The sequence below is a fragment of the Histomonas meleagridis genome, assembly GCF_020186115.1.
Source record: "Histomonas meleagridis strain 2922-C6/04-10x chromosome Unknown contig_120, whole genome shotgun sequence".
Taxonomy (NCBI): domain Eukaryota; phylum Parabasalia; order Tritrichomonadida; family Dientamoebidae; genus Histomonas; species Histomonas meleagridis.
Window position 1 is genome coordinate 3,725 of NW_027150760.1, and position 14,120 is coordinate 17,844.

The 14,120-nt window shown below is 28.4% G+C and overlaps 2 protein-coding genes across 2 annotated transcripts; both read right to left on the reverse strand.

Moving 5' to 3' along the window:
* Positions 1 to 590: 590 nt before the first annotated feature.
* GO595_001157 (uncharacterized protein) lies at positions 591 to 1,151 on the reverse strand (the record flags this gene model as incomplete). The annotated part of the gene is made up of 1 exon (XM_067913924.1): positions 591 to 1,151. One exon carries the CDS (start codon positions 1,149 to 1,151, stop codon positions 591 to 593), a length of 561 nt encoding a protein of 186 aa, XP_067778627.1.
* An 11,058-nt stretch (positions 1,152 to 12,209) lies between these two features.
* GO595_001158 (Myotubularin-related protein 8) lies at positions 12,210 to 13,790 on the reverse strand (the record flags this gene model as incomplete). The annotated part of the gene is made up of 1 exon (XM_067913926.1): positions 12,210 to 13,790. The coding sequence occupies one exon, from the start codon at positions 13,788 to 13,790 to the stop codon at positions 12,210 to 12,212; it is 1,581 nt and encodes a 526-aa protein (XP_067778628.1).
* Positions 13,791 to 14,120: the final 330 nt, after the last annotated feature.

Below are 14,120 nucleotides of genomic sequence, written 5' to 3' on the forward strand. Positions count from 1 at the left end.
TGTAAAATTCACGTCAAGTCATCAAGCTAGACTTCAACCTCAAAAATATATGGAATTTTACGAAAAGGCTTTCTCGAATTTTTAATGATAGGTTAAGTTAAGTTAGGTTAGGTTGTTAAGTAGCATATAAAACTTTAAGCTCCAAACACTAAAATCTACATAGGATTAACATCAAAACCCTCATTTCCACAGAGAAATAACAGCAATTCTTCCGTGAACTTATAGTTAGCAGCTCCAGTAAACATGTAAAATTCACGTCAAGTCATCAAGCTAGACTTCAACCTCTAAAATATATGGACTTTTACGAAAAGGCTTTCTCGAATTTTTAATGATAGGTTAAGTTAGGTTAGGTTAGGTTGTTAAGTAGCATTAGAAATATTTTAAGCTCCAAACACAACTTACCACATAGGATTAACAACAACTCAGCCGGATTAATGCCTCACACATTTAAAAAATAAATGTCATCATGAATTTAAATATATTTAATTACTTTCAATCAAAACCAACCGATTTATGAAAATCAATCGCGTTTACACCGTTCATCCTTTAGTTTATGTAGCGCGAGTGGGAGCGAGTGCGTAGCACGAAGCTCACATAGCGCTGTGTGTGTGTGTGTGTGTTTGGTAACTTGGTGTTTGATCTGATCGAAATCTGATTTCGAGATTTTGTTCTTCATTTGGTCCCATATTCTCTCTGAAAGGTTCTGGACTGGTGTATGTCGATTCTGTGTTGCTTGCGGTGTACTTCGTTGAACTTTCTTCTGCATCTAATCGAAATCTGATTTCGGAATTTCGTTCGTCATATGGGCTCAAACTTTCTCTGAATGGCTCTGGGCTGGTGTATATTGATTCTGTGTTGCTTGTGATGTTCTCCGTCGAACTTTCTTCTGCATCTGATTCAGGATGGCCGGACTTAAAAAACGGGTTCTTCTTGATAAATTTAGCATTATTAGGCTCTATTTTTGGTCTTGATTTTCGTGTTGTGCATAGTTTCGAGCCTAAATGTTTATCTCGGAGAGATAATCTGATATGTTCCGAGATTCTCCAATGATCGTCGGAACTCATATGGTTCTGCTCCTCTCCGGGAGCTCTATACAATGGTGCGCTTTTCCCCTCTCTAAGTTGCTCAGGTGAAAAAAATAAAAAATCCATTCCGCGCTGCTGGAATCGAACCGGCGACCCTTTGATGACTACTTTTCTACAGTCAAATGCTCTACCACTGAGCTAAGAGCGGCGCTGTTAATTAATTATAATTTAATCCAAATTACTAAATTTCAAAGCTTCGGTGATTGGTGTGAGAGATCTTTTAAAAGAAAAAATAAGTATCTCAATATCATTGTTAATATTTATTTAAAAACTTCAAAAAACAAATTATTAGGCCATAGTAATAGTTATTTTTTAAATTTATTTATTCAAATTATAAACTCAAATGTATTTTTTTCACATTAATCCACAAATGTATAAAATGATTCGATAGTAGTATCTGGTTCATTATCAGCAGTAACATGAAGATTATATGGAATCAATTTTTTAACATTTTTATCATTTAGTAATGCAGGAATTTTTGCTAAAATAAAGTTTTTTTGGATATCGACTATTTCAATTTTTATATATTTTCCTAATAATATTTTTAAATTTTTATATGTGTTTAATTTTTCTCCAATAATTGTTATATAATTATTTCCATGTATAGAACCACGATCAGGAATTACATGATGAATATTAATCATCTTTGTTTTATTTAGATTTGCACATGCTATTTTAGGGTCAGGACATAAGGCATAACCAATTCTACCTTTTTGGTATATTTTCTTATTTTTTCTAGTGCAAAGATATTCAACATCATTTTCAAAGATTAATCTTAAATTTCCATCTGTTCCACATCTTGCTTTAAAACAAGAAGGAGAAATGTCATAAAAGAACTCTTTAAAATTACCATAAAATGTAGACATTGCACATACACTTGATTCTCCAAATGTTTCAAATGATTTTTTAAATGAAACATTTTCATCTTTACAATGGTCAGTAGGTGCTAAAACTGGAGCGAAATCACGTAACTCATCAACACCTAAAAATTTTTGATTTTGATCATAATACCATTTAATATTTTTCATGTTATCTTTCCAACCTTCTTCTTCACTTAATTCATTAACTTTTTTTAGTGTACAAGATGCTTTCGAAGAATAATCATAAAAACAATATGATTTATCACTGTCACATAAATAATCTTTTGGAAAGGAAATTCTTGGTGGATTAACCATAACATTTTGTGATATATATTTATTATATTTATTATTCATATAAATTAATTCCTCTTCTTTTGTAAAATTTACAGTATACCAACCTGTATCTTCAAGTAAATTAAACATAATTCCACTAAAATAATTTATTAAATGTGATTTACCTTGCATAACATCAGTGAAATACAAACGTGAGTTTGGATGTGAAGATGATGTCCCCTCACCTCCACCATCTTCAAGTTCTAATCCAAGTTTAGATAATATAGGATCATAAACTTGAAATCTTTGATTGACCCATTTTGTTAATTTAGGTGTTGAAATAAATTGTTGAGTAATTCCATATTTTTTATTGTGATATATTGTAATTGGATTTTCATAAGGAATACCTTTTTCCTTGTTTATCCATTTATAATATAATGAATGTGAAAACCCTAAAATATGCATTGTTTCATGTAAAAGAGTTCCAAAATAATAACGAATTAGACTATTCTCTCCTTGTGGATAATCAGGTATTGTATTTATATTAATAGAGATTTCACCTTGAATAGGTCTATTTAAATCATTTTTGTTTTGATTTAACTCAAAACTATGAGCCTTTGCAAGCAAACTTTCATCTTTTCTATTTTTATTTGATTTTGGAAAATAATTGCATAGTACAGTGATGACTAAATCATAATTAGTAAAATTATTTGGATAATTTTTCTTTAGCGCTTTATATTCTTCTTTTGCTGTTATAGTTTTTTGATATGTTGTTACATTTATGATCGAAGAAAGAAATTTTTTTACATTTCTAAAAGTTTGTCTAAGAACAAACTTTTTATTATTGGATGTTTCATTTAAAAATATATATTCCAATTTGATTCTAATTGGTTTTCTGTTTTTTGTTGAAAATTGGTTTTCGTTAAAAGTATTATTTAATAATTTCGTTGGGAAACATTTTCTGAGTGCTTCATCCTGGTAATGATTATGAATACATTGATAATAAAATCCCAGGATGAAAGCAACATGCATATAATTTAAGTACTACCCAAAAAACTTTTTTTTTTCAAAAGATAAACCAAAAATGGCATAAAACTCAGAAAAAAGCATATATAAATAATACAAAGGTCATTAATAATAGATGGTATTAAATTTTTCAAATTAAAGTAATCATTAAGAAACTTTTTCTAGCTTTTACTAATTTTTTCAAAAATATTTTTCTTTATATAAGAAATGATAAAAATTATAAAAGTAATTATTTTACATTTGGTGTTTTAAAAAAAAAAAAAAATTTTCTTTTGATTGATATTAATTTTTTAATTTTTTTTACATTGCATGTTAATAATTAAAGTCTAAAAACAAAATTATTTTCTAATATTATAAACTCTAATCATTGCATACAATGTATTTCTGTTCCTAATGATAATGCTTTTGTTATTAAAAGATAAGATGATAAATTTTACTTTCTTTAAATATGCATGAATAATATTAATGCTTATAAAAAATATGTATACATAATAGATTATTATTATTAATAATGGATATATTATACTGAAAAAGCTTCTTAAGAACTCTAAACCATTTTAATCATATTAACACATTGATTTATTATTTTTAATATTTTACAAAAATTAAAATATTATATAATTGATCAAATATCTTTTAAAATTATTAATTGTAGATTTGTCATTTCGATTATTTAGTAAAATATCTTTTGTTTATGAGTAAGATTCCCATTTACTTCCAAGCAACCCATAAAATAATAATTAAAACGACCAAAACAATAATCAATATCCATGCAACCCAATTTCCGGGAGAATTTTTCACTTTAACGACTGCATCAGTAGCTTTGTCAACCTCTGCTTGGGTTTTATCCATATTATCATTTATTTCATCACACATTTTAATTTGATCTTCTAATTCTTTTCCAATTGAATTTGCCGATTGTTTTAGATCACTTGAAACATCAACTAGTGCGTCAATTCTTCTATCTATTTCTGCAAAATTTTGCTGGGATTGTGCGTGTAGCTCAGCGTTGGTCATTTTCTTTTTGTCGCGTTATATAACAAATAAAGTATTCAAACGAATTTTTAAGAACGAAATACAACGGTTATATCTGTGAAAAAGAAATTGGCAGTTAATCAGGGTGCTCTCATATGTGTGGGTTGTTTTTAATCAAAATTTTCTATGAAACTTCACAATCCCAAATTTCAATGAAATGGATGAAATCAGATTCTTTAAAACATGTACAGAAAAATATCAAAAAATAATCCAAAAAAAATCAATACAAATGGGAAAAAATAAAATCAATAAAAGATATTCTTTTTGGTTTAATAAAGGAAATATTTATCAATCAGCAATTACAATATTCAATAATTTTTATAAAAATCCATTATCAATTGACATTATGATTAGCATAATAATTTATACATTATTTTTTGTTCGAATGAATAATTTATATATATATATTTAAGTTTTTTTACAAGAAATTGAAAAATTAGAACAACATAAAAATAGCAAAATAAAAATATTTGACCTATTTTCAAATTTCCTTACGAGCACAAATATTCAAGAATTAGAATCAGGTGTTGGTGAGTTATTTTTTCCATTATTATTAAAGCATTCAACAATTGAACTAGAGACTAGGTCTAGTCTTTGGGTTTTTGAGTTGGCATATATTTTATATTCAAATATATATGTCATGTTTAAAATTTCTCAAATTTATATGAGATGGAGCCTGTAATACCTCTCGACCAATTCCAAGTTTTAATACAAATTTTTCTAACTTCGCCATCTGAACAAGAACGCCATGAAGCCGAGAAGATTATTACCTTATGGCAACAATCACCAGCATCTATTCAATCCTCTCTTCAAATTATTTCATCATTAACAGACTCAAATATTTGTTTTATTGCAGGTGGATGCATAAGGTATTCTATACGTTATAATTTTCGTATTTTTAGTTTTGAAAATTTGTCACAAATTGTTCTCCTTCTTTTGGAAAAAATTAGGCAAAGTCCAGACAGAATAAATTCTCCTGAAAACAAATTGTATCTTATTATAATTTGTGACATTTGTCTTCTTTGCAATCAGTTAATTCAGTCTACACTTGAATCACTTCCACCAAATCTGATCATATTGTTTTTTAAAATTCTCCTTGAAGAGGCCAACTTACCATTTGTTCAAAAATATGACACCAATAGAGTATTTAAAAACACGCTTAACCAATTATGTCCATTTATTATTTCCACATTGAATGGAAACGAAGTATCCAAAGATTGGCTCGATCTTTACTATCTAGTTTTTCAACGGTATGAAAACACGGATATCTTATATCCTTTACTTCCTAAAATATCTAATGTTATTAACAATCCAGATTTTTCAGCAGAACTTTTTACACTTTTTTTTGACACGTTTTCTTCATTAGTTTCTGATAGTCCATCTTTCCCAACTTTTTTAGAAGCTATAATAATGATGTCATTACAGCTATGTTCAGCACATATGGAATATTCAGTGCCACTTTTTGGTGCATTTTTCAATTATGACACCGACTTTTTCTATGACGATACACGTGTTAAAACCACTTTTCAGCTTATTGAAATTTTCTTACGGATTTTGCCAACTCTTTTAAATGAAGAAAACATTTTTGATACATGTGAAAATTTCTCAAAATTTATAATAGAGTATCCTAATTTAGAAATAACGTTACCATATATTTTCCAATTTTTAAACATATTAATTCAATCTGTTCACCAAAATCAATCATATTATATCTATTCTAATTTAAAAAATATATTTTATTCAATCACGAATACAATTGATTTTAATCAACCACCTCAATCACAAATGATGAATCAATTCATATTTAATCAAGAACCATCTGAAGGATTTTATTTGTTTCTTCAAAGTTTCGCGAAACTTCAGTCATCTCCGTATTTAGCGATTCAAATGTTAAACAAATTATTTGAAATGCAAAATCTACCTAAAAATTCATTAGGATTTATTCAAAAAATTGCAAATCAAGAGTATATAATTCCATATTTACATCAAATAATACAAACACTTCTATATTTATTCCCTCAAATGCAATATGAAGTAAGTTCTACATTAAAAACAATAACTTTATTTTGCACTAAAGAAATGATTCCATTCTTTGAAAGCCTTTTTAATGTGTTTTCAAGTAATATATTAAAATTTGAGTTAAATACTCAAGCAATGATCATATTAATGTTCCTTAAACTTTCAGAAGAAAGTAATAATGTTTCCATTTTACCATTTATTCAAGAAGTAATGCTACAAAACACTCAAAATGCTGTTAATTCAATGGATGAAATCATAATTGAGAGGCTTTGTTTGTTTTTGATAAAAATCGCAGAAAATTCAATCGCTCAATACAGCAAAGAATTCAAAGGTTTATTTTTTACACCGGCGTTTGTGAAAATTTTTGAAATTTTAACACCAATAATGATTGTAAATAATGAAAACATGCTTAATAGCTATTGTGATTTGTTTAATTGTTTGATTAAGTGTGATTTAATTGATTATTCATTGCCTTTTAATTGGATTAATGTAATTCTCCCACATCATCCATTACCAAAACATTTTGAAATATTACGAATGATGAAAGCTATGCCAACTGAAACTATTCTTCAATTCATTTTATCACAAACAAGTGAACAAAATAGTGATTTATTAATATGCATGATCCAATATCTGACTGAAATTTTCCCAAAAATTGAATCATTTTGGACAATTATTCCATTTCCTTTTATGCTGAATTTTTTTAATTCTTCATGGGATGTAAGAAACGCTCTTATAAAGTTCTTTGCGACTTCATTCTTTTCTCCTGAATCAAAAGAAATAATTCCAATTGTTGTTCAAGCAATCCTTACTAATTTTATGAATAATGATCTGTTTAATGTATCAAATCAACAAACAGCAATCGAATTATTTATACAAATGAAAGAAAATAATCAAAACCCAAATTGTATTTTCGAAATATTCACAAAAATGTATCCTAGGCCAACACCTGCTGGACAAAGTTTCATTGAAGAGTTAGCTAAGGCAAAGAAGCTCACAGCCAAACTTTGTGAAAGCATTAGGACTCACATACAATTTAATTTAAGTTCATAAAAATAGATTTTGTTAGAAACCGTTTGATTTTGAATAAAATTGAATATATCGTTTTACAGCAAACAAAAAGTTGTCACAAAATAACAGTTTTTTATTCATTCGAAAAACCGAACTTTCTCGACTCGACGGCGATTTTCAAGAGCTTCTAAATGATTGTTTCGTTGTTGCTGAATGAAACGTATGTGATTTTGATCTCTTGCTTTTGTATCTGTGTCAACTTCTGATACATATTTTTGAAATTGAGATTCGTTTTTCCTCAAATATTCGTATTTGTTCTGTCTAAAATTTGCTTGTTTAATTTTGTCTTGCTTTGCATTTGGAGATTGCAAAAAGGATGTTAAATATGCTTCTGATTTAAGTGGAGATAAAGATGTATTAGGATCTGGATGTGATATCCATGATGTGCTATACGAATATGGCGTGTTTTGATGTCGAGTATTTGGTTTTATTGATGAAGAAGCAAATGTAATTGTTGATGGATCTACATCTTTACCTCCATTGAACATATTTACACGATTTCGTTCTAACTGATCTGTTCTGCAATCAATGATTGGACAATTTATTTTCATTTGTAAAGGTCGTAAATTTCCTTCTTGGGATTGTCGAGATGAAACAGTTTGTTTATTAAGAGGAGTATGATAATTTACCTGATCAAATGTAAGGTGTGGTGAAGATTGTGGTATTTCTCTTATTCGTGGTTCTCTTCTAGAAAAAGGTAATTGATCCATTTAGAAGAGAAATATAACGTACAATGCACTTTTTTGTAAATTGAGTTGAGCACTCAAACAAAAAATCCATTATCTCATTAATTACACTAATAATATCTCATAACAACGCGAGGGTAAAGAAAAAAAAAGATAGAATCTGTACGTTTATTAATATCAAATATTTTTAATTTAATTTATAATTTTTGAAAAAAAATTAAAACACTTCAAACTAAATGCAAAGCTTTGTTGTGTTTTGCGTTAATATTTCTATGAATCAGGATATGCATTATTGAGGAAGAAAACAAGAAATGGAATCCAGAACAGCAAACTAAATATATAAACAGGTATAGCTGCAATCCAAAGTTGCGATGGTAAAAATGGAACAAGTGATGGGAAAAAAATCCATAATATGATAATAATTGGAATAATAAAAGAAAATAATAAAATCCAAAACCCGAATTCACCATATATCTCCTTCTGTTTTAGATCATACCTTCTGTGATTTATTTCGTTATTTTGCAATTTCATTCCAAAAAACTATTTTTTCGAGTTTGGGAAATTTAACAAACTTTGTTCGGCTTTTTTTAAAATAGAAAATCAAAAAATTTTATGAAACAACAGCATCATTTTCTCTTTAAAACCAACAATGCTAAACCCTCATTAGTTCTTTGCATTTATGTTAAATTTTATGAGATATTTTTATACATCATTAAAAACATCATTAATGATTTTTTAAACTTATTTCTTTATTTTGTGATAAGAAGTTATATTGAATAATACAAAAAAGAAATAATGAGTGATAACTAAATAAAATGAAGTCAAGGTTATGAATTAGAACCTACAAGACCAACAAAAATCGAAATTTCACTATCTTTGTTTAGGTTCAAGAAAGATGAGCAAAGTGCAGAACAGAATTAATCTACAAATTCAAAAGGATGTACTATTGCCATCATTCTTTAATGAAATATCAGAAGATTATGAATCAAAAGTTTCATATTGTAGACCAAGTCTCCCAGATGAAATTGCAACCATAATCAATTTAGCAGCATTTCCACGAAACATAGCAAAGTATGCAACGAATGATCAAGACGCTCAAACCTCTGAGTCTCAATCAAATGAAAATGATTCTAATAATAATGAAAAGCAAGATTATATTCCAAAACATATTGTTTATGGTTGCATTTCTGAAATCGAACGTTATTATTGTATCATTGAGAATCAACTTTTTTTATGGAAAGTTGAAAACACCGAAGAATATCAACAGTTAATTGAAGAAGATCCCATAATTACATCTGTTTCCATTATGTCTGTTAGTCCAAATCTCCCACCATTTTATCCTGCAGCACGTTTTGTACTAGCAGTCTCCACATCTCATTATATCAAATTTTTCATAATTAATTCTTCAACCATCGATTTTAATTTTTCATATAAAGTTAACATTGACTTTCCATCATTTTGCATGATACCAGGTAACAATGGAACATTAATAATCAGTTCAGATCGAGGTAACATCTACATATATGACTTTGATACAGACAACTTTGTCCTTAAGGGAAGCACCAAACGCTTTTTCCGGTCCATTAAACAATTTTTATTTGGTGATGTCACCACTAATTATTGCGACATGACTTTAGATAGTAGTGGGACCATATTATCCGTTATTGATGAAAACAATTCATTACATTTTTATAATATTTCATATGAAAACTATAGTTTTACACATTTAAATTGTTCTATTCCTGATGAATATGAATTTGTATCAGTTAGTTATTTACCATTTGAATGCATTTCTAACATCATTGGCTTTTGTAAAGATGGCCGACGAATATTATTTGGTTTTGAGACCAATTCCATATTAAACTTAGAAATTAAATCAATAATACCACCACCATCTGAGTTTACCGGCCATCAATTACAATATGGCTATACGACAATGGGAATCACCACATTATTTTGTAATGATATAATCATAATAATGCGTGCACAACGAAGTGATTTATTACATCATTTTTATGAGTTTGTAATTCCTATTGAAAACATTGGTAATGTTTTGTCGTATGGATTTAGTTTTTTAGATTTCGAATTAGATGATCCATATTTATGGCAACATACACAAGAGCCACCTATAGCTTATGTATTAACTACTAAAGGAAGTTATAAATTCCAATTTAGTACACCTTGTCAATCACTTTATAGGTTCTTAATGCCTAATGAAAGTTATGATTTACGATATGGGATTAATAATTTGGTTACTAATTTCTTATTAAATGAAACATCAATCTCGAAACATTATTTCGAGTTATTTGATAATTTAAATGAAACCGCAGTTAATATAATATTATTATGTTCTTATTACCCGAATAATTCTAAATGGATATTATCAATAATGTCACAATACTTTAATAAGAAAATAACTAAATATGAATATGAAAACAAAATCACTGAAGGATTTTATATCCGTGTTTCAAGATTATTATCGAAAGTAATGTACCAACCGATATTCATTAAATATAATAGTAAAAAGAATCAAGAAAAATGGATGATCAATCAAAACTTTATTAACTTATCGAAAGTTGGAATATTTCATTTACATAATATTGAAGATTTCATACAACAATATTTGGAGATTAAACAATCATCAATAACATTTATAACTAAAGAACAAAAAGTTTCATATGAAAATGAAAAAGAAGAATTAAATGAACTTTATGATTATATCCTTAAACTTAATGATGTTTTTACTTTCTTTGGCTTTTTATCGCAACAAAAAAAGATTTTAATTACTGAAATTATTAAAAGATTATTAACTGATAAAAGTTATGAATATTTATTCAAAGATATTAACTTAGAGACGCAATTGTTTTATAAATATGATATTAATAATATAATTGATATAATGCAAAAGATTTCATTCAAAATATTTACAAGTGTTAAACAAACTGATCCAAATATTCAACGTCAAGTTGAAACTCTTGCACAAAATATCGTTGAACATTGTCCGACATTATTTAAAGTTAATAATCGTTTGATTAATTCAGCGATGACATTTATAATACCTGACACCGAAAAAGAAAACAATGAAACTGATGAAAATGATAATAATGATGACAACAACAAACAAAAAATATTTTCTGTTTCTTTGTGTACAAATATATTCATACAATATATATCACAAATTACGAAAGAAGATTTACATCGAATTTGTGAATATTTAATAACAAATAAAGAATATAAAGCAGTGATAGATATAATAATAGCGAAAGTTACAAACATAGATAAATATCATCGAGCATTAAAATGGTATAAAAAAGGTTCAAATGAAATAGATATAAAAGGAAAAAACATTTTTAAAGAAGTATATGAAACGTATTCAATACTTTTCGATATAATTAAGAACGAAAATGGCTTGAAAATGATATTAAACACAAAAGATGAATTAATGCATTTGATAATATATCAAAGAATTATCGACGAAAATGACGAAAAGAAATTACTCGATTTGCAAAGTGTTTACATCGACGATTTCATTATGAAGGAGGCAAGGAGTTTGTACTGGAAGAGACTGATCAAGCAGCATAAGGTGATGGAGGCAATCGAAGAATTGATGTTCATCGCAGAAAACGCTGAAGATGTGGAAAAGGAGAAGAAATTGGAGTGGCTGGAAATAGCAAAGAAATACGCAGTCAGCCAAAACGCACATGAAAAAATTAGAAAAATAGATGAACTTTACGCAATTATTAATAAATAAACAAATAAAATGAATTAAATTTTGGTTTAACAATTTGTGAAATGGATAAATCAAATGGAAATCTTTATGCTGTAAAGATGAGAATTGATTACTGAATCAAATTGTTTTGTACTTGTGTTTACTAAAAAATATTATTTAAATGATTCTGTTTATAAAAACATTACATTAATTAAATTATTACTCAATGTGTGCATATATTTTTGAAGAAACTTTCGTTAGTGTAAAAAATCCTTTGGCAAACGATAGACAAATCAAATGATCAGATAAAACTGTTCTCTCCTGCAAAGAAACTCATGAATGCGCATTTTTGAATAATTTACAACTCATTTGGTAGTTACAAAACATATCAAATAAAACATTTTCTTAAAAGTTTTTTTATTTTCGCTTAAAATATTAACAATATTTATTTTTTCATCAACTTCTCCCAAAACTCTGGATTTTTAGGATAAAGTGGTGTTGTAGAAAGGCCACCGAATATTGGCGGCAAGTTAATTCGTGCTGAGAATTTGTACCCTTTGACGTCATATTTAATCAGATCGTTAACATCTTTGAAATTTTCGTTAGTCATTGATAACCGAAATTCTTCATCTTCCAAGCATAGCCATAGCGAAGGAGCTCTTTCCATTGTGGATTTTTCAACGAAAGATTGCCCATCGAAATCACCAAATAATTGTGAATATGCATGAAAGTTCAAAAAGGCTAAGAAGCATTCGTTAAACTCAAAGGCCGTTGGATTTAAAACCATTAATTGGTATACAGCGTCTATAAATTGAGAAAATATTGGTGATGATTCATCTAACTTTGAATGTGGAACGTAATTACATCTCATATGGAACATATGTCCTGCATCGATCCAATCTTTTTGGATTAAGTCTTTCATTCCTTGGAATGTTCGAGAATAAGGATCAACAATTAATTGCACAATTGAAGATACTTGTGCTGTTCGATCCCATCCATCAGAACAATGGACAAGAACAGCAATATTCTTCTTTAATTTGGAAATTATTAACGCTGAACCTTTGATCAGTTGTAAAATCAGGGCGCCCCAATCTTTGAATGGATCGTCATAACCGTTTTCAAAACCGTATTGCATTGTTAGGTAATACTCTCGAACTTTGTGAATGTTGGGTATGCACAAGAATTTAAAGGTGGAATCATCATAATGACTCTTGGATTCATAACCGCCACCAGTAAATTGATTTGCAAAAGCATTAAGTTTTGGTCGACAATCAATTATTGCAAATTTACGACCAGCTCGAACGGCTTCAAAAAACTTGACATCGTATGGATTGGATGAACCTATAAAACCAGTTAATGGTTGAGCAGACCTTAATAATGGGGCTTTGTTTTTGGGATATACAAATGAAAGTGCCGGAACTCGTTGACGTGATCGAAATTCAGATACCTTAATAATAAGCTCGCGATTGGTTGTGGGTGGGATAAGGAAAATGTGTGGATATGTTGGGCAAAAATCATTATTGATGAAATCCCATTGAGAATCATTCGCCAATCGATCAAGCCATTTCTCATCTGGAACCCATACATCTGTAGGAAGTTTTAGGACATTCTCAATAAGTCCATCTATGGTCTTAGTAAAACCTTCCACAAGGTTATCAGCTGATTTTGGAAATGTTACATGGACAACCGATAATGTGGAAGTTTTAATGCTAACAATAAGGTCACCATTTTTGGTAGTTCTTTTTTTCTTTTTGTAAGATACAATATTTTTCAACGGTATAGTATAATCTTGAACTGCTTTTGTCCACTCATTAAAGGCAAAACGGAGTGCCCAGTTGGTAGCGAATAAAAATACATCACCATGAGAAATATGATGGTAATAATGGAAAAATCTTATTTCTTCTTCTGGCAATAAAGTAAAACGAGATCTTAAAGACTCAGCCATTTCAGGGGAACTTGCATTAGCTGACTTTAAATGAAGTCCAGCAAAAACGGTCGTGCTTTGGCTTTTTTGTGGAATCGACATTTGGCTTTGAGCAGAACCAAAAAAAAGTTGACAAACGGAACAAACAAAATTGTTAATTAACAAAATTCAGATAAATCCGATTAAAATTCTTTCAAAAAGCACAAAACTCATTGAATTTTTTTATACAGGAAAAAACAATGTAAAGTATACTAAAAGTGAAAGAGAAATTTTTCTTCTTGAAAAAAATCGTGATAAATTCATAATAACAAGGATATTATCAATTTTTATTTTATTTCGATATATTTTGGTTGATTTTTGGAATAATGTATTAGTTAAAATAATCTCCAAACATATGGAATTGCAAAATTCCTTCCCCAAAAAACCGACAAT